This window comes from Thalassophryne amazonica, chromosome 18, assembly GCF_902500255.1.
Source record: "Thalassophryne amazonica chromosome 18, fThaAma1.1, whole genome shotgun sequence".
NCBI lineage: Eukaryota > Metazoa > Chordata > Actinopteri > Batrachoidiformes > Batrachoididae > Thalassophryne > Thalassophryne amazonica.
In genome coordinates this window covers 56166070-56192993 of record NC_047120.1, presented here as the reverse complement: position 1 = coordinate 56192993, position 26924 = coordinate 56166070, and the positions used below count along the sequence as shown (strand labels likewise).

Sequence of the window (26924 nt, the reverse complement as noted above, 5' to 3'; positions counted from 1 at the left end):
AATACCTGTGGAATCAATGCTCCAAAATATTAAAAAAGAAAAATAAACTTAACGTCCCTCTTCCTTCACCAGGTACTCTGGCAGAGTCTGAAAAGCAGTCACAGGTACAGTCACTGGAAGAGTCAGGGATACTGTAGTGGTCTCAACCACATTGGGGGAAACATCACTTGGGGGTGGAGATGGGAGTGGGTCTGTATGAATGATGTTTAGCTCACTGAGTTGGGTAGCTAACACACTGTCCCGGTGGGTCCGTAAGTGCTTGCGAAGGTAGGCCGCAAACAAAAAGGCTTTGCCACATTGGGGGCAGCTGTGAGGTTTGCTGGCAGAATGGATCTTCTGGTGTTTACGTAGTCCCGATTTGTTGAGGAAGCCCTTCCCACAGCTATCACAGACATGCGGCCTGGGCTTGGGGTGCTGCTTTTTATGCTCCTGCAAGTCTGTCAACTGTGCAAACTCTACCTGGCAGGTTTCACATATGTGTGGGCCCAGAGTCACAATTTTGGTAACAACCGGAGGAGTGGAGATGGAGTGAAGATTCTCATGGGCCTGAACCTCCTCCCAGGTTCCAAAAGTGGCGTCACAGTGAGAACAAGAGAACTGTGGCAAGGTAGTGTGGGCAGTAAAGCCTGTGGCGGAACCAGACTCCGTCTCCTGTTGATTTTGCTGCTGCTCAGAATGTTCAACCAGGTGAGTCCTCTCATGCTTGCGCAGACTTGATGACACCACAAATGACTTTAAACACTCTTCGCATTTAAAAGGTCGCTCGCCAGAGTGCACACGCCGGTGCTTGTTGAGGCTGGAGCGCTCTGCAAATGACTTGTCGCACTCCGTGCAGGAGAAGGGCTTGTTCCCTGTGTGTACGAGCGTGTGGCGGCGCAAATCCCATGAGGCTACGAAGGCCTTGTCGCATTCATGACATTTGTAAGGCCGCTCCCCAGAGTGAACACGCTCATGTACAGCCAGATCGGCCGGCTGGCGAAACCTTTTGGAGCACTTATCACAGGGGTAGGGTTTGAAACCCAAGTGGGCTCGCTGGTGGCGACGAAAACTGGAAGGGTCTGAAAACATCTTGCCACACTGTGGACAGAGGAAGGGTTTCTCTCCAGAGTGAGTGCGGAGATGAGACTGGTAGGAGGACAGCTGGGTGAAACCCTTACCGCACTGCTCGCACTGATATGGTTTGTTCTGGGAATGAATGCGCTGATGGCACGCCAGGGAGGATGACCGGGAAAAGGCTTTGCCACAGTCTGAGCACAGGTAAGGCTTCTCACCCGTGTGGGAGCGCTCGTGGTTTTTCAGGTCCTTCAGCTCTGTATACGTTTTCCCACATTCGTCACAGGCGTAAGGCCGATGGCCCTGATGGTTGCGCCTGTGCTTTCGGAATACAGAGGGATCGGCAAAGCTCTTACCACATTCGGCACAGAAGTACGGCTTCTCTCCCGTGTGAGACCGCATGTGGACCTTCAGTTTGGAAAGAGTAGGATAGCTCTTATGGCACTGCTTGCAAGAGTAGGGGCGCTCTCCACTGTGCTGCGTCATATGGATCCTCAGGCAGATGGCCTGCATGAAGGCCTTGCCGCACTCTGTGCATATGAACGGCTTCTCCCCGGTGTGAGACCGGCTATGGTTCCGGAGCTCTGTCGGAGTCTTGTAAGCTTTGTGACAGTCGGGGCACTGAAAGGGGCGCTGGACTGAGTGAATGCGCTCATGTTTTGAAAGCTGAGCCTTGTTGGAGAATGTTTTGCTGCACTGAGAACACGAACGCTGCTGCTGATGGTCCTTTACATGTGCTGAAAGTTTGTGGCTCCGTAATGCCGAGAGACTCCTAAAAGGTTCTGTGCACGTGGAGCATTTGAAGGAGAGTTTGGCTTTTGGGGGTCTGCCTCTGCCACGCTTTCTCTCAGGTGGATCTCTCACTTCGTCTTCCTCTTGTTGGCTCTCTTCCTCCTGCGCAGGTGGAGTGTATTGCTCTGCAAGAGATGGGCTTCCAGGCTGAGGGGAGGCCATGTTTATTGCTGCAAAGGGATAATATTAAAAATAAATTAATAAATCCATTAAATCTCTTACTATGTCGACAGTCGATTAAGACATAAAATGCAGATTGAACATTACCCAGGTGGTGCTGAATTTTTGTCAGTTAAATTTATTTGCAGCAATTGACCAATGTCATCATGACCAGAAACATTCCAGTTTAGCTTTGCATCTCTCTTGTATGCAATATGTCACTCCCTCACTCTCAATTGTCTTTTTTTTTTTAACATTACCAGTAGAGATGCCTTTGTTTGTGACAGAAAACATTCACAATCACCAAATCACACAAGCTTGCTAACTATCATGTGTTATCTTGTGTACCCATAAACGGATATTGTCTAGCAATGTGCAAGTCTTTCTTTATATTCATCCCACTTGTGTGTTTTGACTACTGTTGGATTGTCTATAAGAGTTTGTCAAAAACTACCGCACTGCTTTTCAAGAAACTTGGGGAGGAGTGGAGCATGTGCCAAAGACCTCATTATATTTGGGAGTGGATCAGAATCTAGGAAATTTTCCCCCATTTTTTTTTTTTTTTTTGCCATTTTATTACTTTATTGGGAAATGCAACATGGATCTATTTTTAAAAATGTAGGCAATACTGTGGCGAACTCTGCCTTGGTTTCTGGTGTGTGAGTGAGTGAATTTGTCTTTCATCTCAACCGATTTGAATCTTCATACATTTATATCGATTTTTAACCGATTTGCGATGCATCGTTACATCCTGATCATCTGGAAACAAGCATTGCCCCGATCGACCTCAGGGTCTACGGACTTCTTCCATGTATTCACTCACAGCACTTTACAGGGTGCATGCCTATCAAGGTTTTTGTCAACGCCAAAGAATAACATTTACGAAGTACGACAGGTACGAGAGACGTATCCCAACACACGGATACTACAGGCACACCAAGAGAAGTACAGTACAACAAATATTTGTATACATAGAGGGAAGAATTAAAAGGTGCATGGTACAGGGTTAATGTTGCGATAACGAATCATCTGTATCAGTAGAAACTTAAGGAAAAGGGATGGTACAAAGGTTGTCATGTGATGATGATCAGCCAATCACAGGCATTCTGTCTCCTAAACTTGTAGCCAGTGCCTAACCCAATGGTCACATTAGCTACAAACAGCTGGAGTTTGTCACTTGATGAGCGTTCCCGGGGCATGGCCAGCTTGTGGTTACTTGGTGTTAATGTGCACATTGTTTAATGATAGATTATAAACAACAGGAAAACCCGACACTGTCATTGAGTTTTTTCTCAATGCTTAACGGAAGCAAAGTTTGCTTGATTTGTTTCATTCCAACGCCTGTTACAGTGACTTTCCTGTATTAATAGTTGCTAACATCTCTGTAAGATGTCTTGTGAATCACTACGCTCTGTGCGTGCCCTTTTTGGTTTGGCTAAGTGGTAACTGCTCAGATTTGAAGGCAATTAATGTTGTCAAATTATAATCAGACTAGCGCATTGCCCGTGGGGATCCACAGGCTCTAGATTGACCCAAAATACATAAGCATACCAAATGGCAAATATCAGATCTCCTCAGTTTCTCTGTGATCAAAGTTACACACACGCACAGATGCTCACAGAGGCCACTTGGCTTTAAATACACGCCATTACAGCAGGGGGCGGTAAATCATCTGAGTCCACAATTTAATTATCAACATCCATTGTTCACTGTTGTTAGCTAATATCCCTAATTTCTCCAAAAATATTAGTCCTATCAACTTTCCATTATGTCAGCTCTCCCCAGTTTGTAATTGAAGTTACACACACGCACAGATGTACACAGAGGCCACTTGAAGTTTAATATATAGATGAGTTACCACCTACTGCTGGAATGGCATGCAAGTCCACAATTTAATTATAAATGTCCATTGTTCAATGTTGTTAGCTAATATCCCAAATTTCTCCAAAAATAGTATCAACTTTCTGTTCTCGCTGCATTCATCCTTGACCCAAAACGTATATTGAAGTCACCCCACTGCGAACTCACCCCAGGTGAAGTCACCCCAGTCCAGGTGAAGTCACCCCACTCCAGCTATTTATGCTTATTTTTTTTAAATAATTACGAATGACGAGTTTAAAGTTAGGGGCTTGCCAGTGTGATGTATAGAACTGGACAGTGCTCCCTGCTTCTCCCATCACTAGGCTTTTTACCTGACAATTACATTCCCCTACCTTAAAATAACATGTCACTAGCAAAACGTGAGTAAGAAAAGTGCATTATGGCACTGGTGGGTATAGTAGAGAAGCTTGAATCTTCGACTGGACTGGGTTGCTTGACACGAGGACGTTTCGCTTCAAATCGCAGAAGCTTCCTCAGCTAAAATTCTTGCTCTGGTAGTCTGACTTCTGTCTTGACTCTTGTAGAGAAGAATAAACAGAAGCAAACAAAAGCTGGAGTTTTTTTTAAACCTAACCAGACCCCTCCTACCGAGAGGCCGACTGCTATAGGCTAGTGACTAAACAATAGCTCTAATTAGCACCTATTGTGCTCTAGTTAGCACCCTCCTAATGACAGGGCAGCTGTCCTTCCTAATGATGAGACAGAAGCCTCTCCTGATGGCTCCCTTGCTGACTCTCCTGATGACATGAATGACTCATTACTATGAACAAAAGACTGAAACTGCTTTGACCTGAGTACCCCATTGTAAACAGGGAACAAAGCGTGTCTCAGACCCCCTCCCCGGTTAAGGCTGGGTTTCAACTGTTTCACATAGAATGCTTCCTTGACACCTCTCTCAAACCATTTCTTCTCTCTGGCTAAGATTTTAACTTCCTTGTCCTCAAACGTGTGGTTAGTGTCTTTCAGGTGGAGACGCAGACTGAGGTCCACTGGCGACCTCTCTGCGGTGCTGGTATAGCCTTTTGTGTAAAGGTTGCTTAGTCTCACCTATGTAGTGTTCATCACAGTTTTACTGACATCTGACAGAATACACTTATAGAACACACACATAGTTCGGCGAGTTAAGTCACTGTTATATCACTCCGCTCTGGTTGTCACCATAGCAACGCACAGATCAGTTGACGCAGATCAGCTGTGTTTTGACAGGTGAATGACAGACACGCGATAAAACATGGATTTCCAAGTGAATTTTAATATTTTTGGCCAAAATAAAATGTTTGAGGAATGGAAAGAGGAGAAGAGCAAGTGAGAAGAACAGCAAACGCAACGGTGTAAAGATTTAACATCGGACAAACTGGACAAGACTGAAGACAGGAAAGAAGAAGAGAATGGTTCTTTCCTTGCGGGCGGCCGAAGCGCTCCGCATTAAAACAGCAAGCGTAGTTTCTGGACCTGTTGCCAGAGTTGGCCGCAGAGTAACACCACGACGCGAGCTCTGCGTCGTGCATTCAAACCGTATAATGCACGGCTTCTCATTGTTTAATCCTTACATATCATAATTGAAATATTGTGTTACTAGAGTGGGGTGACTTCACCTGGGGTGAGTTCGCAGTGGGGTGACTTCACTATGATCCGAACCAAAATACATTAGCATACCAAACGGCAAATGTCAGCTCTCCCCAGTTTCTCTGTGAACAAAGTTACACACATGTACACAAAGGCCACTTGGCTTTTAATATATAGATATGATGTCATGTAGACAGACCGAGGTAGGTAGGTAGGTAGGTAGGTACATATACATCGCAGTAGTACAGTAATGTGTGTTGCCTGGGGTTGCCTCATTTTATACTAAAGCCCAGGACCTCTCCTGCAGTCTTAATACGACTCTGAATGTCGCAGGATCACAAAAAGAATCCAAAACATCATTCAACAGAAACATGGGAGTGTGCATGAATCACAAAATGGCTGGCATTAGGACCTCAGGGATAATAAGCTAAATGGCTTCGATGCCGTAGGAAGCTGTGCCAGCGTAGTCTGTAGACCGCTGGGTGACAGGACCAGCACCAGACCGAACGCCAGGATTAATAATCGCCCATCTGTGCGATGACTGCGCTCAGAATCACGATATGTACGTATTCCATTTCCGAGTTTGACGCCCAGTTTGTAACCGTCTCAAAATGGCTGGCTTTAGGACCGCTGGGTGCGTTAAATCACTCACCATCTCCACTGAACCACATTAAATCTAACATTAGCAAGTTGCATGTTTATATTTCAGAATTTAAATAAAAAAAACGTTTCTTACCAGTATTTGTGCACCGACTGTGGGAGGACAAAGCCTGCATTAACACGGCTGCATTTAGTGTGGCACCTAGAGGGGGACGGCTTTAGGACCATGATGATGACGACAGAAAAAAAGAAATAAAATATTGAAATGCGTGAAAATATTTAACATGACCCACCGGTGAAACACATTTGTTTGAAAGAAGCGCGTAACAGCAATATAGCGAAGCTAATCACGTTAAATCGTTGGCTCTGTAAACTAGCGATGTGCTAATTGTGGTTCCGTAAAATAATTTTTTAAAAAAGAGCTTCCAGTTAACGACATATTTGTCTGCGCTTTACTACTGCTTCCTAGTAGATAGGTTAAATTTTGTTTAATAAACAAAAACATCACCGAACGTTAGCTTTGCTAACGCGGGGGAAGCATTTATCCGCTGCACATTTCCTGTTTCCTAGCAACGAGGGCAATGTGGAGTGGAGGAAAAAATAGGAAGTTTCCATAGTATACAATAACGTTTATTAATTAATGAATGAAAACCACATCTCCCGGACTCGTAATTGAGTCGGCAGGTATTTGACTCATTAACTGACATAGTATTTTCCCACGGGAACGACTACATTGCGTTTTTGGTGTAATGTTTGTTTAGCGAGCTAATGCTAGATGTAGCATAACTGCCAAGGTTAGCTCATGTTGGCTGTTGTAGCAAAAAATAAGAAAATTAGCCCAGTAGTCTTAGGGGTTTTGTGAAGTCAAAGTTACTGTGGTTTGCAGTGGCGATAAACCTGCAGGGAGGTGAATTTATGTTCTTTTCTCAGTTTATTAGCAGAGCTAACTGAGTTAGCTTGATGATGCACAGAAGATACCAGCTGCATGAAACGTTTACTTCACGGTGCTTTCTACTGTCCGTGGAGGATGTACTCAAATATCGCACATTTCAAGTTTAGTTTTATCTGACGAGTTTAAATGTGGAATCAGAAATTAAGGCTATTAACGTTTGCTCCTCAACCGTCTTTGGTGTTTGCAACAACCTTTGTTATAGAAATGTTTTAAAGGTTTGTTACTATCATGAGAAAAGAAGCAAATCTTTGTGTACAAGAAGCTGCAGCCAGTAAAACTTTCGACATTTCCTCATCAATTAATTGTGCAATTTATTTATTTTTTTCCGCAATGGACTAGTAAAGCCACCACACAGCTGTTTTAGCAGTTCATGGTCATACACATCAAGCGAGCTGTAGATGCCACTTGGGAGACTTGTGATGGACATGTTTTTATTCAGAGTGGCTGTTGATATGGTACCGTATTCCTTTTACACAGTATGGTCTCTAGTACAAACAGCCTGATCATACAGCATCCAATAGGAACCCAAACCATCGTAATCGTACGGCTTCCAATACAAAACAGTTGTGATCATATGGCATCAATACAAAACAGTTGTGATTGTACAGCATGCAATACGAAACGGTCGTGATCGTACGGCATCCAATGTGAAACAGTCGTGGTTGTACCCTATGCAATACAAAACAGCCATGATTAGGGATGGGTGTTGATAAGATTTCATCAATATCAATGCCATTATCAGTTCTGCTTATTGATCCAGTTCCTTATCCATTCCCTTATTGATACCGCTTGTGAATTTTCTGTGTACTAAAAGTAGGCTTTACGGGGTTTTTTATGTCAACAACATTTTATTGAGTCTTAAAGTAAATAAATATGAAATTGGTCAGTGGATCCTTGATTTCTGGACTTAAATAAAATCTACATGGTGGATCCTCAATCTCTGGATATAATAAACTCTACATGGTGGATCCCTGATCTCTGGACATAAATCGAAATAAACAAAATCTGTAGTTTTTGTCAAAAGCATCTTCTTTCAGACATTTTGGCATGAATGTCACTCCATACCTCTGAACTGAACTCAACCAGCTGCTGCACGTCAGCGGTCTCATTTTGGGAGGAAAAAAAGGCTTTGATCGATTGCAGTTTATTGTTTGTATTATAACATTTGGAAAGAGGTGTCATTTGATTTAAAATGGCGATGCGCTTTGAAGTTTTTAATTCTGACTGGACTCTAACTTGACTTGGCAGAGAGCTGTGCAGTGTTTGAAGCTGTGCGAACGGAATGGAGGACGATTCTTCATTTCTTTCTTGCAACAAGACATAAGTCTCAGTTAGTGACTTTAATCAACACAAAAGTGACTCACAATTGACATATTTTAATGGCTTTGAGAGGGGTTAAGAAGTGGATTTGCTGCTTCTGAAAAGTAGTGAAGCAAAGAACCAACGAAGCAACGGGTCGGAGCACTGGTTCATTGCTTCAAGCTTGAAAGCAGAGCCACGCTGCAGAAGCGGTTGATTGCAGACCAGCTGCGGGGTCTGCAATCAAAGTAGGGAATTGATCATTTTCCCGATCGAATCATTTCTTGTGAAGGTTTCTGTGCACCTGCACGGCCACGAGTCATAAATGCAGCCTGTCAATAACCATCTCTGCTCCAGGTTCAGCTTTGTGCACAATTAATTATGAGTGTTATCAATAAAATCTAAAAAAAAAAAATACATCTGCTGCTGGGGGAAAAACTGTCTTGGAGGCATTCCTTTTCGCAGCGAGCTGAGAGGAGCATTGAGCAACAGCAGCACACACTCGCACTCCCTCCAACTCCTCAAAGCAAAAAAACAACAAAAAAGAAGCTTGCCACAAAACACAAAATGGGTAAAATCCTGAACATGCCAGACTTATCATGTTATATTGTTTTCCAAATGTAAACTCCACACGAACAAAGAAACAAGCTCCAGCTTCGCCTCTCTCATGATCGTGGCACGTTAAATAATGTCCATTAATTCCTGGAAATAATGTACAACCCCTGGCAAAAATTATGGAATCACCGGCCTCGGAGGATGTTCATTCAGTTGTTTAATTTTGTAGAAAAAAAGCAGATCACAGACATGACACAAAACTAAAGTCATTTCAAATGGCAACTTTCTGGCTTTAAGAAACTATAAGAAATCAAGAAAAAAAAATTGTGGCAGTCAGTAACGGTTACTTTTTTAAACCAAGCAGAGGAAAAAAATATGGAATCACTCAATTCTGACAAAAAAATTATGGACTCACCCTGTAAATTTTCATCCCCCAAATTAACACCTGCATCAAATCAGATCTGCTCATTGACATTGACCCTATGCCATGACATTGACATTCCTTTTTGCAAGGAATGTTTTTGCAGTTTTTGCTCTATGGCAAGATGCATTATCATCTTGAAAAATGATTTCATCATCCCCAAACATCCTTTCAATTGTCCAAAATATCAACATAAACTTGTGTATTTATTGATGATGTAATGACACAGCTGACTGTGAACAACCAACATCTTTTGCAACATTGCGTGATGATTTACTCTCTTTTAAGAGTTTGATAATCCTCTCCTTTGTTTCAATTGACATCTCTCGTGTTGGAGCCATGATTCATGTCAGTCCACTTGGTGCAACAGCTCTCCAAGGTGTGTTCACTCCTTTTTAGATGCAGACTAACGAGCAGATCTGATATGATGCAGGTGTTAGTTTTGGGGATGAAAATTTACAGGGTGATTCCATAATTTTTTCCTCAGAATTGAGTGATTCCATATTTCTTTCCTCTGCTTGGTCTAAAAAAATAACCGTTACTGACTGCCACAATCTTTTTTCTTGATTTCTTATAGTGTTTCTTAAAGCCAGAAAGTTGCCATTTGAAATGACTTTAGTTTTGTGTCATGTCTGTGATCTGCTTTTTTTCTACAAAATTAAACAACTGAATGAACATCCTCCGAGGCTGGCGATTCCATAATTTTTGCCAGGGGTTGTATTCTGATGTTTTTCAATGTAACAAATCCATCTCCATGTCCAGGCAGTCTGTTAAAACAGTGTCCGATGTCCCACGTCCATGTCCACAGCTTCAGTAAACCAGCATCCACACAAACAGCGCATCACCACACTTTAGGCTCCAAAATCCGACACTCTGAAAGAGTTCAGAGTTTCAGGGTGAAGCGTGTCGTCTCCTCTCTGTAAATCCGAGCCATCACTTTCGATCGGCAGCTCAGAATCTTCGTTTTCAGATGGAGCAGGTTCGTTTCCTTCTGTCTGTCTGTCATTGGGATGTTTCCGTTTTGCTAATAAGGACGTCATACACTGAAAATTGCAGAGTGAGACGTTTTCCGGAAATGCACCTGCTCACACTCAGAGTGAAAGGAATAAAATACATTAGAGATCACTAATTACTAGCACGTGTCTGGAGACATTACAATCATGAGTACTTTTATGTTGTCTTACTAACTGGGATGTTAAAAAAATGTGAGACGTGTCCTTTAACAAATGTTTATATTCACATGGCATTTTTATTGCCAAATGTTTTTTTTCTAACTTTATTTTCATATTATTCAAGCTTGTTTGTGTGTCCATTGTGACTTGTATCTTCTCTCTTCCCAACAGTTTGCATGGAATGCCTACTTGTCCTCAACCCAAGTAACCCGCCTTCTAATTGAACACAACTGGTTTTCTTCATCTTCTGGGCACTCAGTGAACCTTGTTGTAAAGAATTTCCTCATTTTCCCTCCGACATTAAAGACTTCTAATGCATTTTCAGCCTGCATATTCACACAGCCTCTGCTTGCTGCCGTTATTTGAATTCTTTTGTAATGGCTATGCAAGACCCTGGCAGAGCAACAGGATTTCCTTGCAAACAGTGCAACGTGGTATGTTCCAGTTTGCCAAGTCTGATAGACCACATGGACATTCACATTCAGCAAGAGGAAGAACGCAAATTTAAGTGTGACGAATGTGGGCGTGGCTATCGACATGCTGGTAGCCTGGCTAATCACAAAAAGACCCATGATGTTGGTTTGTTTCAGTGTAACATATGTGGGAAAGAAAATTCTAACGCTTTGGCCCTGAAGAGTCATATCCGGAGCCACACATCACCGAAAAAATACTCGTGTGTGGAATGCGGGAAAGCTTTTCGCCTGGCGACACAGCTGGCTACACATGAGAGGGTTCATTTCGCCAGGCGAGCAAAGCAGGAGTCGTATCGGAAGGTAGATGTGGAGTTCGTTGCAAATGAAAGTGAAAGTGACCGCAATAATCATTTAGTTGAGCAGCCTGAGGATGGGATATCCTCTAAAAATAGCCCAGGTGTGGCTACACCGAATGCCTACAAAGCACAACATGAGACCTCTGAGGATGCATCTAATCGACCTTTCAGGTGTGATTTGTGCGACAAATCATATATTCATCATCGAAGCCTGGCCAATCATAAAAAGACTCACCAAGTAGGAACGTTTGAGTGCAGCGTTTGTCTGAAGGTCTTCAATAACTTGGCTGCTCTTTACAGCCACCAGAGATCACACAAGACAAAAAGTGTGACAGACCCTGCTGAGACTGGTCAGTTATCAACAGGACCAACACTGGACCAGTTTGCCCCTCCCAGCCGGGATGGCGCTGTAAATTTTTGCCATTTGTGTCAAGTACTATTCCCCAGTGATGGGGAGTTTCAGGAACACATTCACATGCACAACTCATCATCTGCATCATTCGGGCTTCACAAAGTCTTGTCGGACAACCAGAATCTGTCATACGATAACAACATTGCTTCACCTGGGACGAATCTTTATGCATCTCCTGTGAATAGTGTGTCTTCAGCGTTGTCAGTGAATAATCATGTTGGATTTGATGAGCAACAGGAGCAGATAATAAACGGCCACATGTACTCAGACTGTAATCAAACGCTATCTTGCAATAACACTCAGGGAGAGCTCAAACTTTTTGACACAAACATTGCCAGTCCACAAAATACTAACAGTGCAACTGCAATGGAAGAAACTTCAGCTGTAGATTCTGATGAGCGCCCCTTCAAGTGTCAGATCTGTGGTAAAACCTACCGGCATTCGGGGAGCCTCATCAACCACAAAAGGTCACATCAGGTCGGGATTTACCAGTGTTCCGTCTGCAGGAAGAGTTACCCTCACCTAGCTGCCCTTAAAAGTCATCTTCGCCTCCACAAAGGCCAGCGGTCTCTTAGCCGCGGCACAGCTGGAGACTGGCTCTCCCCAGAGCCTCTAACGCTGGAAAATCAGCAGCACTGCTTCTCCTCACAAGAAGAGAATGTCAGTCACCCTCCAATTGGCATCGATCAAGAAAATAGTGTTGGGCGCAGCAACGAAGCAATGTACCCAGAGCACTTTAGTCAGGACTTCTTGCAGGATACGACTGTGCATCTACCTCATAACGAACACATGATGCAGAGGCACATGTGTGCAGACTGTGGGGAGACTTTTGCAGACATCGCAGGGATTAAGTCTCACAGTTGCCCACTGCTGCAACATCAGCAAAACTCTATGAGCAGTCCCTATGACAGCATAAACCTCCAAGGTAGCAGTGGTTGCTGCCCTAATGGGAATCCCATGAGTGATGTGGGGTTCACTAGCCTGAATGGTCAAGACCAGAATTACTTTGAGCAGGATTTTCAAGGAAACATGAGTACAGCTGAGCTGAGCAGCAGCAGAGATGGTACTAATGCTGAGGAGGATGAGGATGATGGAGATCTTTACCAGTGTTCTATATGTGGAAACAGCTACACCAACATGAGGTCCCTCAGGAGCCATCTACGAGGGCACACACAGACACGTGATGCTCCCGTAAGTTCAGGCCCTTCTTCCTTATCCTCCCATGAAGACGTGAAAGATGATGACACCGGAGAGATGATGATCTGCAGTACTTGTGGGGAGAGTTTTGCCAGTAGGCAGGACCTAATTGCTCATCAGCTCCTGCACAACCAGGACCAGGTCAGTGATGTTAGCCGCCCACACATGAGCAACGGCGATGGGTATGAAGGCAAGGAGGAGCCGCAGAGTATCATCTGTGGCAGCTGCGGCATCTTTTGTACCAGCTACCATCATCTTGAGAATCACGGTTGTACAGCTGAGAGAGAAAATGAGCCATCACAGAGCAAAGAGGAATTGAAAGTAAATGATGTTACTCAACATGAAGAAGAAGAAGGGAGCAGTGGCGCTGAAGCTCGTCAGTTCAAGTGTGACCAGTGCGGGCGGTCTTACAGACACGCTGGCTCCCTACTCAACCACAAAAAGTCTCACAAAACAGGTGTCTTTAGATGCCTCGTATGCCAGAAACGCTTCTACAATCTGTTGGCACTTAAGAACCACCAGAGGTCGCACTTTGATATTAAGAGGCAAGTACCACGTTTTCATGGAAACTCCATGGAAAACATTATTCGACATTGTTGTAGTGCAGCACTTTAGTCATATTGCAGATTTTTTTTTTTGTTCACTCCTTTGCAATGTGTTTTGCTTTCTTCCTGATTAATGTTTCTGCTTTGCTGTCATAAAATCCACCACAATGATACAGACGCTCAATTGCTGCAAATCCTACACTTTCTGGATGAAACTGTCTCCACTTCACATGCTTTACATAGACTTTGAAAGATGGGGGGAAAAAATCAGTGTGGAAATCTGCATAATATAGAGGAATTATTTTTTATTCTGAAATTAATTAGTCAAATTTCAGTAACCACACACACAATTTAGTCAGTAAATAATTAGACAATGATTAGATATCGACTCTCTCTGCAACAATAATGGACATAAAATAAACTAGAGCACCGCACTTGTACAGCGCAACCCTGCCAACAGTAGTTTCCAAAATGCAAAATTTCACCTTGGAAAAAGTGGCTTTTCATAAGGTAAATTAGATGTGATCAAATGTCAGGAGGATGTATATTTAGTTCATGCACTTGAATCATAGTTTTTTTTTTTGTGTGTGTGTGTGTGTGTTTTTTTGTGGCTTTTTTGCTTTCTGAATTCTTTTTCAGATAATTTTCACAAAATATTGGGGCACTTTTGATTGAGATATAATGCAAAATTTACACCAAATGGGCTTTACAATATTAAATTCAAATGTCCACAAAATCCATAATCCGGATCAGATCCAGACAAACTTTGTCAGGTGACACTAAGTGCCAGTCTGCACCTCACTTTCAAATATGAGAGTGATTAGGGCATGTTTGATTAACGTAATGTAAAATATACATTAAATGGGGTTTTCAGTGTTAACTTTAAATGGCCATAAAATCTAATCTGGATCAGATCCAGATCAAACTTTGTCAGTAGGTAAAGGATACCACCCTACATAATGCTGTCAGATATGAAAGAAATTTTATATTTTTTGACGGAGTTGTGAATTTTTGAAAATTCATTCAGTGTTAAAGATAGGGATTTTTTTCTGACTTTGACCTTTGGCCTATGACCTGTAAAATGTAGACATGTTTCAAATGGGGTGGAATTATACATCGCTTATCATGATAATAGTATCTTGGGGACTCTATCGAAGCATATTGTTTTTGAAATAGTATCATGATGCCATGAAAAGTCACCTACTGGATAGAAGAATTAAAGGTCTCAGAAAATAAGGTTTATGGATGTGCTGAGGGAGGGCATGCAGGTGGTTGGTATGACAGAGGAAGATGCAGAGGACAGGGTGAGATCATGGATACAGTTGATCTGCTGTAGCACCTCCGAACAGGAGAATCCGAAAGAAGAATAATTGGCTATAATAAATGCATATACTGTTGGTTTCAGGCAGGTGGTTGATTTAGCCACTACAGAGCCTGTCATTTCAGTCTTGGGGTGGTTTTTCAGTACGCTTTGTCATTTTGCACAATGAAACGGCTATCTGTAAATTTTAAATCATTTGACTAGATGTTAGACAACGATATTTTCTGATACATACTTTGAAAACAAAAAAGTTCCTGTGGCAGTAATATGCAGGTTTTGACATGGTGTAGTGGCACAATGCTTTTTTTTTTAAGTTGTCCTAAAAGGGCTTCTTCTGCATCAGCAGGTTAAAAACAACAAGGTGAAGCAGAGTTCAAGTTCAACAGTTCTGTGAATATGCAGTTATGGGCCTTATCTTATTCTTGACGTAAGCCTCCACTTAAACCATGGTTGTATTGTTTTATTCCGTTGTGGGAGCCAAAATAATAAAATTGCCATCCTTGTCTAAGTGTATATACATGTAACTATGCAGATGTTTTATAAATGTAGGCAATATGATGTAGTAATCATCTATATCTGCAAAGGATGTCCTGTCTGTAATGAATGAGTCAACCCTAATGCAAAGCAGTGCACAAGTACTGAGGGTACACGTGGAAAGTTGATGAAATCTTGGAAGAATTTGTGTTTATTGCTGCTTTGATCAAACATGTACCCTGTATGTTGTCAACCGTGTCTCTTTGTTGGAGTGTTTATGCGTTGCTTTGTTTTGCAAACAGAGTTACTTCTGTTGTTTGTCTCCACCAGGCATACTTGCCATGAGTGTGGGAAAGCCTTCAAAATTCAAAAGCAGCTGTCGATCCACCTGAGAAGGCACAAGGAAAACCAGGCCAAAATCCAGGAACTCAATAACCAGATCCAGGCCCTCATGCAGATGAATGGAACCAGCTTAGATGGAAAACTGCAGTCCTCAATTATAAACAGCAAACGGGCCTCCAGTTCTGTTCGACAATGCAAGCGAGTTCCTGAAGGGAAGACAGATCCAACGAAGTCTGAGACAACAGTCAAAGCAGAGGACGCAGGTGACCACCGCCCTTTTGCCTGTGACCAATGTGGGCGCACATATCGGCACGCAGGAAGTCTGGTCAACCACAGAAATTCCCATAAAACCGGTGATTACTGCTGTTCTGTATGTAACAACACTTATTCTAATCAACTCGCCATGAAGAACCATTTGCGAACCCACACGGCATATAAAAAGCACTGCTGCCAAAAGTGTGGCAAAGGCTTCAGAGGAAAGAAGCAGCTGTTAGCTCATAGCTGCCTAGACCCCAGAAAGGACGGCACCGGAGGCAGGAGGAGTCTGCGATCTAGATCTTTTAAGTGCAAAAAGTGCCACCAAACTTTTCTGTCTGTTGACCAACTGGGCACCCACGCGTGTGACACACATTCGCACAGCGACCACACACAAGCAAATACATCGCCGAATGAAGATGAACGGCCTTTCACATGTAACATATGTAATCGTAGCTACCGCCACGCTGGCAGCCTCCTGAATCACAAAAACACACATAAGACAGGACACTTCAGTTGCACCTTCTGCTCCAAGCCCTTTACAAACCCCATGGCTTTACGCAATCACACACGTATCCACACGCAGAAGAAAAAGTACGTGTGTCTCACATGCGGCAAGGCCTTCCGCCTGGCCAGCATCCTGCACAACCACCAGAAGATCCACAACCGTGTGGCAAGCCACTTCAGCTGCCCTGCATGTGGGAAGAGCTTCCAGGGCCGGTCCGGCCTGAAGAGGCATCGCTGCCACAGGGGGCGAAATGATGCAGCAAAGTCGGATGTCCACCGATCAGAGAGGGGAGACAGGTGCTTCATGTGAGTTACTGTCCCATTGTAAACTTCACATATGACTGTTATGGTTTAAATTTGATATTTACCTCTTGTCACTGTCTTTAGGCTCGTCTGTCTAAAAAAAAACTTAGCTGGATTAATTGAAAACTAAGGAGCTGATTTTCATGAAAATTGGTAACAAGCACCCGCCATGTAGTAGAAAGTGCTCGACTTTTGGAGTTTGTTTTGCAAACCAGCCCCTCCCTCCACACAGTGGCGGTGCCAGGAAATTTTTGTTGGGTAGCTGGGGGGGGCTGGGGTAAAAGTTGGAGGGGCTCCACAAAATGTTGTCGAAATGAATAATATATAGTAAATTGCTTTATAAATGCCAAGGTATATGTTTTAGTCACCCGTGCTCCTCTAAAATGTGGTATCAATGCACACACACATCACTTAGAATGATTGCCGAACAATGATATAGAGCTTCTGTATATTCTGTGTTAGTGCACGGCTGCGGCCGACGTGCTTGACGAATTCCTGCACAAAAAATAGTTCCCAGATAATTGTGATGTATTCCAGTGAGATAATAAGTATATCTCATTCTAAAATTTACCAGTAATAGAATTATAAAGATAAGTGACGTTTTAAGAGTGGCCGTAATAAATATTTAGGAAACTTAAATTTTTGGAGTATGGAGTTAAATTTGTCTCATTAATACTTGCAAATGCACAGAAGGTGATTTACAAATATCCTGATTTGTACACGTGCTTTGTGATCCACAAACACAAATTTCTGATTTGTAACTTGTGTGTGGGTTTTTACAAATAAATGTTTATTTGAAAAACTGAAAATTCTGTTTGTGAAGGGTGATTCAGCATTGGTGGATCACTGAACACACACATTCAACACTTTGCTTAGTTACGCAATATTGAGGCATTCTCAGTGCAAAACTACAGTTGAGATCCACAAATATGTCAGTCGCTATTCACATTATTGGCAGAATTATTGGGGGGACTTAAGCCTGAATCTTTTAAGATTGAGAGCTAGGCCAAAGTTTTAATTAAAAATAATAATAAGAAATGTTTAGAAACCAAATTTCATAGATGTTGGTGAAAAAAGTGAGCTTACCCTGAAATATTCCTATGTTTTGGAAAAGCCTAGGCATGTACTCTCTAAAATGCAATACGGGAGTATGTAGATAAATGTGTTCAGCTACTCCAGTTTAACAGAACGTTAAAAATAATAAATACTGTCATGTTACAACTCAACAAATTCAAAGTGCAAAAGTCAGTACAAACACTTTTGCATCTTTGGTTGGCATTGTTGGCATATGCCACCTGCTGGATGCTTAGTGGATGTTGGATTGATAATGGATTACAAGCAGGTGTGGTTGTCAGTAAGATACACAGACCATTCCCAAATAGTAATGTTCAGTCATAAACAAACAGTTACTTTGTGTGTGTTTCACAGTGGTTACACACTCCAATAACAGTCATACCGACACACATCCCTGTAGAAAGGATCTTGTATGAATTTAACCAGGAAAGAAGAGGAGAAAAGTACACAGTAAATGGGGTCTGTGAGAGAGAGAGTTTCCACACAGAAACTTTCTGAGTAACAGTGGGTACATTCTAAAACTCAACTGACACAGTCAGAAGTCCACACAACCCTGCATTGCCAGGCCTCGGCCCGGTGGCCACCAAGACCATAGCTACTTGTTTAAGTTTCTGTCACATTGTCAGAAAAATCTGAACTGACTAAAGGGGTGGAGCCAGGAAATTTGTTGTAATTTCTTTCATTTTTGTTGAGTCTTGTTGGAGTGAGTGCCTTCTATTTGGCACAGACCAGATGTTTTGACATCATGAGTTACGAGGTCTGTTAGAAAACTATCCCACCTTTTTATTTTTTGCAAAAACCATATGGATTTGAATCACATGTGATTGCATCAGCCAAGCTTGAACCTTCTTGCGCATGCGTGAGTTTTTTCACGCCTGTCGGTTGCGTCATTCACCTGTGAGCAGGCTTTGTGTGAGCAGTGGTCCACCCCTCTTGTCGGATTTTTATTGCGAATAAATGTCTGAATGATTTGGAGCTTTGCTGCATCAAATTTTTCCAGAAACTGTGAGAGACCTCCAGGTGGACACCATTCGGAAAATTCAGATGGCTTTCAGGGATGATTTTATGGGGATTACACAGATTAAGGAGTGCTCCAGCCAGTTTAAAGACCGCCTACAGCGTCTGAGAGCGCAGCGCGCTCCCAGCGCCGATCGACATGCTCAGACCCCGCTGAAACAACCAGATCATTTCCAATGTGAAGGCTTTGTTGATCCGAGACGTCGTCTGACTTCCACAAAAAAGGCAGAAGACGTGGACATCAGCACTTTTTCGGCACATTCCACTGTTACAGTTTTATTCTTCTCTACAAGAGATTCAAGAAAGAAGTCAGACTACCAGAGCAAGAATTTTAGCTGAGGAAGCTTCTGCGATTTGAAGCGATACGTCCTCGCGTCAAGCAACCCAGTCCAGTCGAAGATTCAAGCTTCTCTACTGTTACAGGAGTTTTTTTCATGGAAAGAGAAGCGGAGGAATGCGCCACGGAGCCGCTCATGGCGCGGGACAAAAGCACCTCCGTGTTGGTCTCACAGGACGGCTTTGAGATGGCTTTCGGTGGCTTTTCAGTCGTGTGACTATCCGAGAAATTGTGCATGAGCTGGACATGCCAGAGCATGTCCTGTGAGGCTTCATCACGGCGTTGCTTTGCGCCATGCGGCTCCACCGTGACGCGCGGAATTCCTCCGCACGTCTGTCTCAATGTGTTGAAAAGGTGCAGATGTCCACGTCTTCCACAATTCCTGTGGAAGTCAGACGACGTCCCGGATCAACACAGCGTCCAGTGTGGAAATGAATGGCACATTTCACTGTTACAGGAGTTTTTGTCATGGAAAGAGGAGCGGAGGAATTCCGCGCATCGCGGTGGAGCCGCATGGCGCAAAGCAACGCTGTGATGAAGCCTCACAGGACATGTTCTGGCATGTCCAGCTCATGCACAATTTCTCGGATATTCACACGACTGAAAAGCCACTGAAAGCCATCTCAAAGCCGTCCTGTGAGACCAACACGGAGGTGCTTTTGTCCCGCGCCATGAGCGGCTCCGTGGCGCATCCCTCCGCTTCTCTTTCCATGAAAAAAACTCCTGTAACAGTGGAATGTGCCGAAAAAGTCTTGATGTCCACGTCTTCTGCCATTTTTGTGTATGTCAGACGACGTCCCAGATCAACAAAGCCTTCACGTTGGAAATGATCTGGTTGTTTCAGCGCGGTTTCAGCCTGTCGATTGGCGCTCGGAGTGCGCCGCGCTCTCAGACGCTGTGGGCGGTCTTTAAACCGGCTGGAGCACTCCTTAATCTGTGTAATCCCCATAAAATCGTCCCTGAAAGCCATCTGAATTTTACGAATGGTGTCCACCTGGAGGTCTCTCACAGTTTCTGGAAAAATTTGATGCAGCAAAGCTCAAAATCGTTCAGACATTTATTCGCAATAAAAATCCGACGAGAGGGGTGGACCACTGCTCACACAAAGCCTGCTCACAGGCGAATGACGCAACCAACAGGCGTGAAAAAACTCACACATGCGCACGAAGGTTCAAGCTTGGCTGATGCAATCACATGTGATTCAAATCCATATGGTTTTTGCAAAAAATAAAAAGGTCGGATACTTTTCTAACAGACCTCGTATTTGTAGAATTAGAAATGTTTCCTGTAATTTGCAGCCTCATCATTTTTTTCTTTTGGTGGGCGTTGGTATAAATATTAGTCACTGACTCTGACTCCTGCTGCAGGTGTGATCTGTGTGGGCGCTCCTACCGTCACGCCGGCTCCCTCCTCAACCATAAACAGACCCACTCCGAAAACCTCCACCACTGTACGTTGTGTCTCCAGACATTTCCTGATCTTCTCACGCTGCAGATACACTCCCAAATGAGGCGCCACTGCTGTCCCGAGTGCGGCAAGACCTTCTGCCTGATCGCACACCTGCAGAGCCACATGGAGGTGCACTCAAAGGACCACCGGGCTGTGGTCTGCAGCCTCTGCCAGCAGAGCTTCCCCAACACGGCCAGCTACCGTCAGCACCACGATACGCACCACAGCTCTGACGCCGACTGTCAGCAAGGTGGGAATAGGCATATAAATAACGCCTGCTGGGACACGGGAATCAGTCAGACCTTGGAGATGGATGGAATGAGTAAACCAATCCCACCTCCTTTGTCCCACCTTCCAAGCGCCATCACGAACTCACAGAAGAACGAGGACTCTGCCGGCACAGACGAGAAGAGCCACGTGTGCGAGCACTGCGGCCGCACTTACCGGCACGCCGGCTCCCTGCTCAACCACAAGAACAGCCACAAGATGGGCTCCTTCTTCTGCTCCGTGTGCCAGAAAGAATTCACCAACCTGATGGCTCTCAAGAACCACCGGCGCATCCACACAGAGCCTAAACGTTACCAGTGCCAGGAGTGCGGAAAGGCATTCCGCGTTTCCACTCAGCTCATATGCCACCGACGAATCCACACCAAAGAGAAGCCGTTTTCCTGCCTGCTGTGTGACAAGAGCTTTTCCAGCAAGTCTAACCTGCGGCACCATCAAAGGATGCACCAGAACACACAGTCATACGGCTCCTCTTTTAGCATGGACGCTAATAGTTTTATGGACTTGGACATGGGCTCGTTCCTTTGAGGATTTTACTGACCTTTTTTTTTTTTTTTTTTTTTTTTGTACAACTGTACTGTATTCGTCTTTGCCGACAGAAGCTCTTGAAAACCTGCACATCTGACTGCTGACTTCCAGTCTTACCTCTACAACAGATGGCGGCGTCTTTGAAAGTTCTCCAGAAGGTTTATTGGTCAGAATGGCGAATGTTTGTCACGGAGTACACAATTCAGGATGACTGTTCAAAACGTGAAAGAGCTCAGTCGCCGCTAATTCCTCAACGACCATTCAACCAACCAAAGTGACCAGAGAACTGCAGCCCAGAACCTTCTCGTTTCTTTGGTTCTCCAGTGATATCTTCTGTCCATTGAGTCAGGTGCCTCTGTACGCTCATCACACAGCCTGTATTCAACTTCACATGCGGTTACAGGAACCGGTGAAGCTTCACGTCATATTCAGATACCTCTGTTTGTACCCAGAATTTAGCAGCAGGATCATTTATCAACTGAATAGTTGTAACCTTAATGCTCAAGTTCTTCACACTGTATGTTGAAGTGGGTGCATTTAATAGAAGAATCCACTTTATTTCATGTGCATATCTTTCATAGAGAACATTTTTTTCTGAATGTTGCAAAAAAAAAAAAAAAACTGATTTCTAAAAAGTTATGTAGCCTGTAAAGACATTCATCAGTCGATTTGTGAATCTACAGTTGCCACCCTCAGAAAGGAATGTACCAGATGTGTTTCAAATAGAACTGTAGATAATCAGTTTGTCAGTAGGGTTTGTAATTTTTGCTCATTTGATGGTTATGAATTATTGACCTGCAGCTCCTCACACGGCGCATGCTGTTGAATTGTAATCCACCTCCAACCGTCGAGAGTGCCAGTGCCTAAAATGTAAGTTGATTGTAGCAATTAACTTTTAATATAAATGAAACTACTCACACTGTTATACCATATATATATATATATATATATATATATATATATATATATATATATATACACAAGGTCTGTGAGAAAAGTATCCGACATTTTAATTTTTTTCAAAAACTATATGGATTTGAATCATGTGCGCTTGCATCAGACAAGCTTGAACCTTCGTGCGCATGTGAGTTTTTTCATGCCTGTCGGTTGGAGATTTTGTAATGAAAGACGTGCGGACGGATTCGCGCGTTGCGACACAGCCGCTCATGGCGCGGGACAAACAACACCTCCATGTTGGAAGTCTCACAGGACAAGTTGGAACATGTCCAGCTGTTAAGCAATTTCTCGGATACTCACTCGACTGAAAAGCCACCGAAAGCCGTCTGAATCTTACGAATGGTTTCCAACACGGAGGTGTTGTTTGTCCCGCGCCATGAGCGGCTGCGTCGCGACGCGCGAATCCATCCGCACGTCTTTAATTACAAAATCTGCTTTAACAGTGGAATGTGCCGATAAAGTGCTGATCCCGACCTCTTCTGAAACTTCTCTGCTAGTCACACGACGACCTGCATCAACAGAGCCTTAAATTTGGAAGTGATCTGCTCGTTCCAGCCTGTCGATGGCCGCTCGGGGCGCGGTGCGCCCTCCGCCGCCGTGGGCCATTTTTAATGGTCCTTAATCTGTGTAATACCGATAGAATCTTCACCGAAATCCATCTGAATCTTTCGAATGGTTTCCAACTGGCTGTCTCTAACAGTTTCGGAAAAACATTTCATGGAGCAAAGCGGCAGCCTCTCTGCCATTTCCCTGACAATAAAAATCCGACGAGGGGGATGGACCAGTGCTCACTCAAAGCCTGCCCACAGGCGAATGACGCAACCGACAGGCGTGAAAAAACTCACGCATGCGCACGAAGGTTCAAGCTTGTCTGATGCAAGCGCACATGATTCAAATCCATATAGTTTTTGAAAAAAATACAAAGGTCGGATACTTTTCTCACAGACCTCGTGTATATATATATATATATATATATATATATATATATATATATATACATATTTATGCTCAGCTGCAACAAGTTAAAAGCTCTTCAAAAGCAGATGATGGCAAATGTTTGAACAATGAAGTGAAAGCGTCTTGTTCTATTTCATTCCTCCTGTCCGCCAGAGGGCGGTGTTTTAGCACCTGGATAACTACATGTGTGCAGCACAGAGGTCGAGAATATATACCAACAAAGTCACACCATTGAATGTGACCTAGGTGACGTCACTGGTTGTCTTTATATACCAGACGCACCCAGCGCTCGCTTCTTTTCTACATTCTCGCATTCTTAGAGGTTGAGAACGCATTTAGCTGCGATTGCTGCTCTTGCTTGTAGCCTCGCAACCCACCTTCGGTTGGAGCTACGTGCACTGCACACGTCCTCCAGAGGCTGCGAGACACGGCTTCACCATTTTTTGTATTCTTTGACGCCTGTCGTGAGTACACCTTCCTAAACGCCGGGTGCGCGCCTTGCCGCTGCCCTGCTGGATATTTTCCTCTGTGCACATTAGCTGTGTTGTTTCGATGAAAGCTGTCTATTTGTTTAGTTGTGTCGCTAACCCCGTTAACTACGTGGTAGTGTGTGTATCAGAACCAGTATAGTGTACTGTGTTGGGCTTGCCGTGAGTGTTTTCCACTCCTTGAAGTACTTTGTCTGCATTGCCGCCATTTGCTAAGTTTAACAGCTCCGCTAGCAGCTAGTGTTGTCGTCGTTGCTCTAAGTGACTTAGCACTTGGGCTGTGAGTTTTTCGGCTGTGTGCATCATGTTATTACTGTGGCTGTGAGTGTTTCACGCTCCGGGCCTTGTATTAGCTTTTACACTGTGAGTGTTTCAAGCTCCGTGCCGAGTCTGCGGCTGTGAGTGCTTCACGCTCCGTGCCTCGTGTCGAGCCGATGGCTGTGAGTGCTTCACGCTCCGTGCCTCGTGTTACTATTTACACTGCGTGTGATTCACGCTTTGTCTTTCCATTTGTAACCATCAGGGCTTGCGTTAGCCATCTGCACGCAGTCCACAATGTTGACAGGGCCTTTGTTGCATGGCTGTAGTACCTGTTTGGCTCCCTTGAGCCCAGATGATGGACATATGTTTTGCCCCTCCTGTCTTGGGATCGGACACCTGAGGGAAGCCCTGACTGGCGATGCCTGCCTTAATTGTGCCAGCATGCCACTGGCAGAGAGATCTGCTAGACTTGCGGCATTGGAAAGTGGAATATCTAGTGCGACTTTGGCCTCCAGCCCCAGGAAGGACCCAAAGCGCTGTAAATGCCTACATGCAGGAGCCCCTTCTGCTAAGAAGGTTACTCATGACCATGCTTTGCCTGAAAAGGTCAAAACATTGACTTCTGAGTTTGCTCAGATTAAGTCCTTGCTTCTGAATCTACAGCCTAAGGATGCAGTGACGGTTCCTGCTGTCCCTAATGAGGCTGATCAGACCAATGTAGTTACTCAGCAGGAGGATGATGTCGTGTCTATTGCTGCAACTGATTCCTTGTACATGACAAGTGATATAAACTGTGTGGAGGATGAGGATGAGAGGAGTCTTTCTCCAAGCCATTCATTAGTGGGCTCTCATACCTCCGAGGCAGAGTCCATGCCGCAAACCGGACCTGGACTATCCTTTGTCAAGCAAGCTGTTCAGTTGGCTTTATCCAGGCTTGGGGTCGACAATCCCCCTGCAGAAACCACCGCTTCAAGTGCCTTTTTCAAAGTCACTCAGAAGCCTGAGTTCAACGTTCCAGTTTCACAACCATATATCGAGGAGCTCCACCGATGTTGGGCAGACCCCAAATCATTGACCCATCTATCACAGGACTGCAGAGCCCTTAGCTCTATGTGTGATTCAGCGCAGTATGGTCTGAACCGTATGCCCGCCGTTGACAGCATTATTGCGAACCTGGTTGTGGCTCCAGCTGATGCTGCTCGGCCGGATGCCCGCTGCCCACGCCCTCAGTGTAGGGTCACTGATGACCTCCTCACCAAAAGCTATGACATAGCTGCTCGCATCGGTCGCCTAGGCAACTCACTGTCCCATTTAGCCCTTGCCCTCTCAAAGTCTTTGAGGGAGGCAGAGGTTGATGATGCTACGCAAAGTCTTAGTGATGCCTCACTCCAAACCTTTGCTTATATGTCCAGAGAGCTTGGCAGACTAATGTCAACCCTTACCATCACTAGACGTCAGGTGTGGCTTGCGCAGTCCCCCCTTTCCGAATCCTGCAGAGGCACACTCCGTTCGCTGCCGGTTCTTCCAAGCCAAGTATTTGGACCTGCAGCCCAACAAACTTTAGAGCGTGCTGTTGAGGCTAGTAAATCTCGGCAACAGTTTGTTGACCTACACCGGTCTTCCAGACATCAGCCAGTCAGACGTGCTACAGCTTTTCACTCTACATCCAGGCTTCCGCCAACTCCCAGAGCTGCACGTCCTTTTGCAGTTGAGGGCCAGCTCTCCCAGCAGCCTGCCTTTCGTGAGCCTACGGGCAGACCCCCAAGAACTGAACGGTTTCGCAGAGCTTCCAGTAATTGCGCCCAGAGGTCCTCAGGGATGCGAGGCAGAGGTGGTCGGGTCTGACTGCCAATGTTTGGCCCCCAGCCGTTTTTCACGAAATCAACTCAGCCACTGGGAGGCCCAAGTTCAAGACCCATGGGTCATTTCAACCTTGTTCGAAGGTTACAGAATTCAGTTTGGATGTCGTCCTCCAAAGTTCAATGGGGTGAGGATGACTGTTGTTTCCAACTCGGTGCAGTCTGCTGCCCTACAACGAGAGATTTTGGAACTCCTGGAGAAGGGGGCCATAGAGCCAGTTCACAGATCAGACCAGCTCAGCGGGTTCTATTCAGTTTACTTCCTTGTTCCAAAGAAGGATGGCGGCTTTCGTCCTATCCTCGATCTCCGACGTCTGAATCGTTATATCAAAGTGCTGCAGTTTCACATGCTCCACACAGTAGACGTCCTTCAAACTATCACACCAGGAGACTGGTTCACAAGTGTCGACTTAAAAGACGCCTATTTCCATGTGCCAGTGTCGCCTCATCACAGGCAGTTTCTCCGCTTTGCTTTCGAAGGTCAGGCATACCAGTTCAGGGTGCTTCCTTTCGGCCTCTCTCTTGCCCCTCGTACATTTACCAGATGTATGGCTGCAGCACTAGCCCCACTGCAAGCTCTTGGATTAAGAATCCTACCCTACTTAGACGATTGGCTTGTCTGCGCTCCGACTCAGGAGCAGGCGCACAACGACACAGCTCTTCTACTGAACCATGTCTCTCATTTAGGACTCACAGTGAACTTTGCAAAGAGTTCGCTTGTTCCCAGTCAACAAACGACCTTCATCGGCATTGCCATCAACTCCCTGACTATGACTGCATCGCCATCCCCGCAGAGAGTGGACGATGTAATTCGTCTCGTCTCACACATTCAACGGGCTGTGACGCTGCCTTTTGGTTTGCTGCTCCGGTTGATGGGCAAATTGACTGCAATGTCGCTAGTGGTACCTTTGGGACTTCTGTTCTTATGTCCCTTACAGATTTGGATCAACAACCTAGGCCTCAACTCGAAGTTGCATCAGCACAGGCTTGTACGACTCTCCAACCAGTGCCTTCTGCACCTCAAACCCTGGGGGAACGTGGACTTCATCTGCAAGGGTGTCCCTCTAGGCTCTGTTCCTTCTCGCCGAGAGGTGGTTGTTACAGATGCATCACTCAAAGGTTGGGGGGCCGTGTGGA

The 26924-nt window shown here is 44.6% G+C and overlaps 2 protein-coding genes across 3 annotated transcripts; one reads left to right on the top strand and one right to left on the bottom strand.

The window, feature by feature from the left end:
• znf668 (zinc finger protein 668) lies at positions 1-6406 on the bottom strand. Its single transcript, XM_034193925.1, has 2 exons — positions 6188-6406; positions 1-2015 (listed from the first exon to the last, which is right to left on the bottom strand). The coding sequence occupies exons 1-2, from the start codon at positions 6225-6227 to the stop codon at positions 49-51; spliced, it is 2007 nt and encodes a 668-aa protein (XP_034049816.1). The 5' UTR covers positions 6228-6406; the 3' UTR covers positions 1-48.
• znf646 (zinc finger protein 646) lies at positions 5827-21984 on the top strand. Of its 2 annotated transcripts, none has more exons than XM_034193915.1 (4): positions 5827-6013; positions 10622-13373; positions 15499-16578; positions 20371-21984. In XM_034193915.1, exons 2-4 carry the CDS (start codon positions 10828-10830, stop codon positions 21263-21265), a joined length of 4521 nt encoding a protein of 1506 aa, XP_034049806.1. In that variant the 5' UTR covers positions 5827-6013; positions 10622-10827; the 3' UTR covers positions 21266-21984. The 2 variants fall into 2 exon arrangements, with proteins under 2 accessions (XP_034049806.1, XP_034049805.1); XM_034193914.1 differs by lacking the exon at positions 5827-6013 and adding an exon at positions 6499-6735.
• The last annotated feature ends 4940 nt before the right edge of the window (positions 21985-26924 follow it).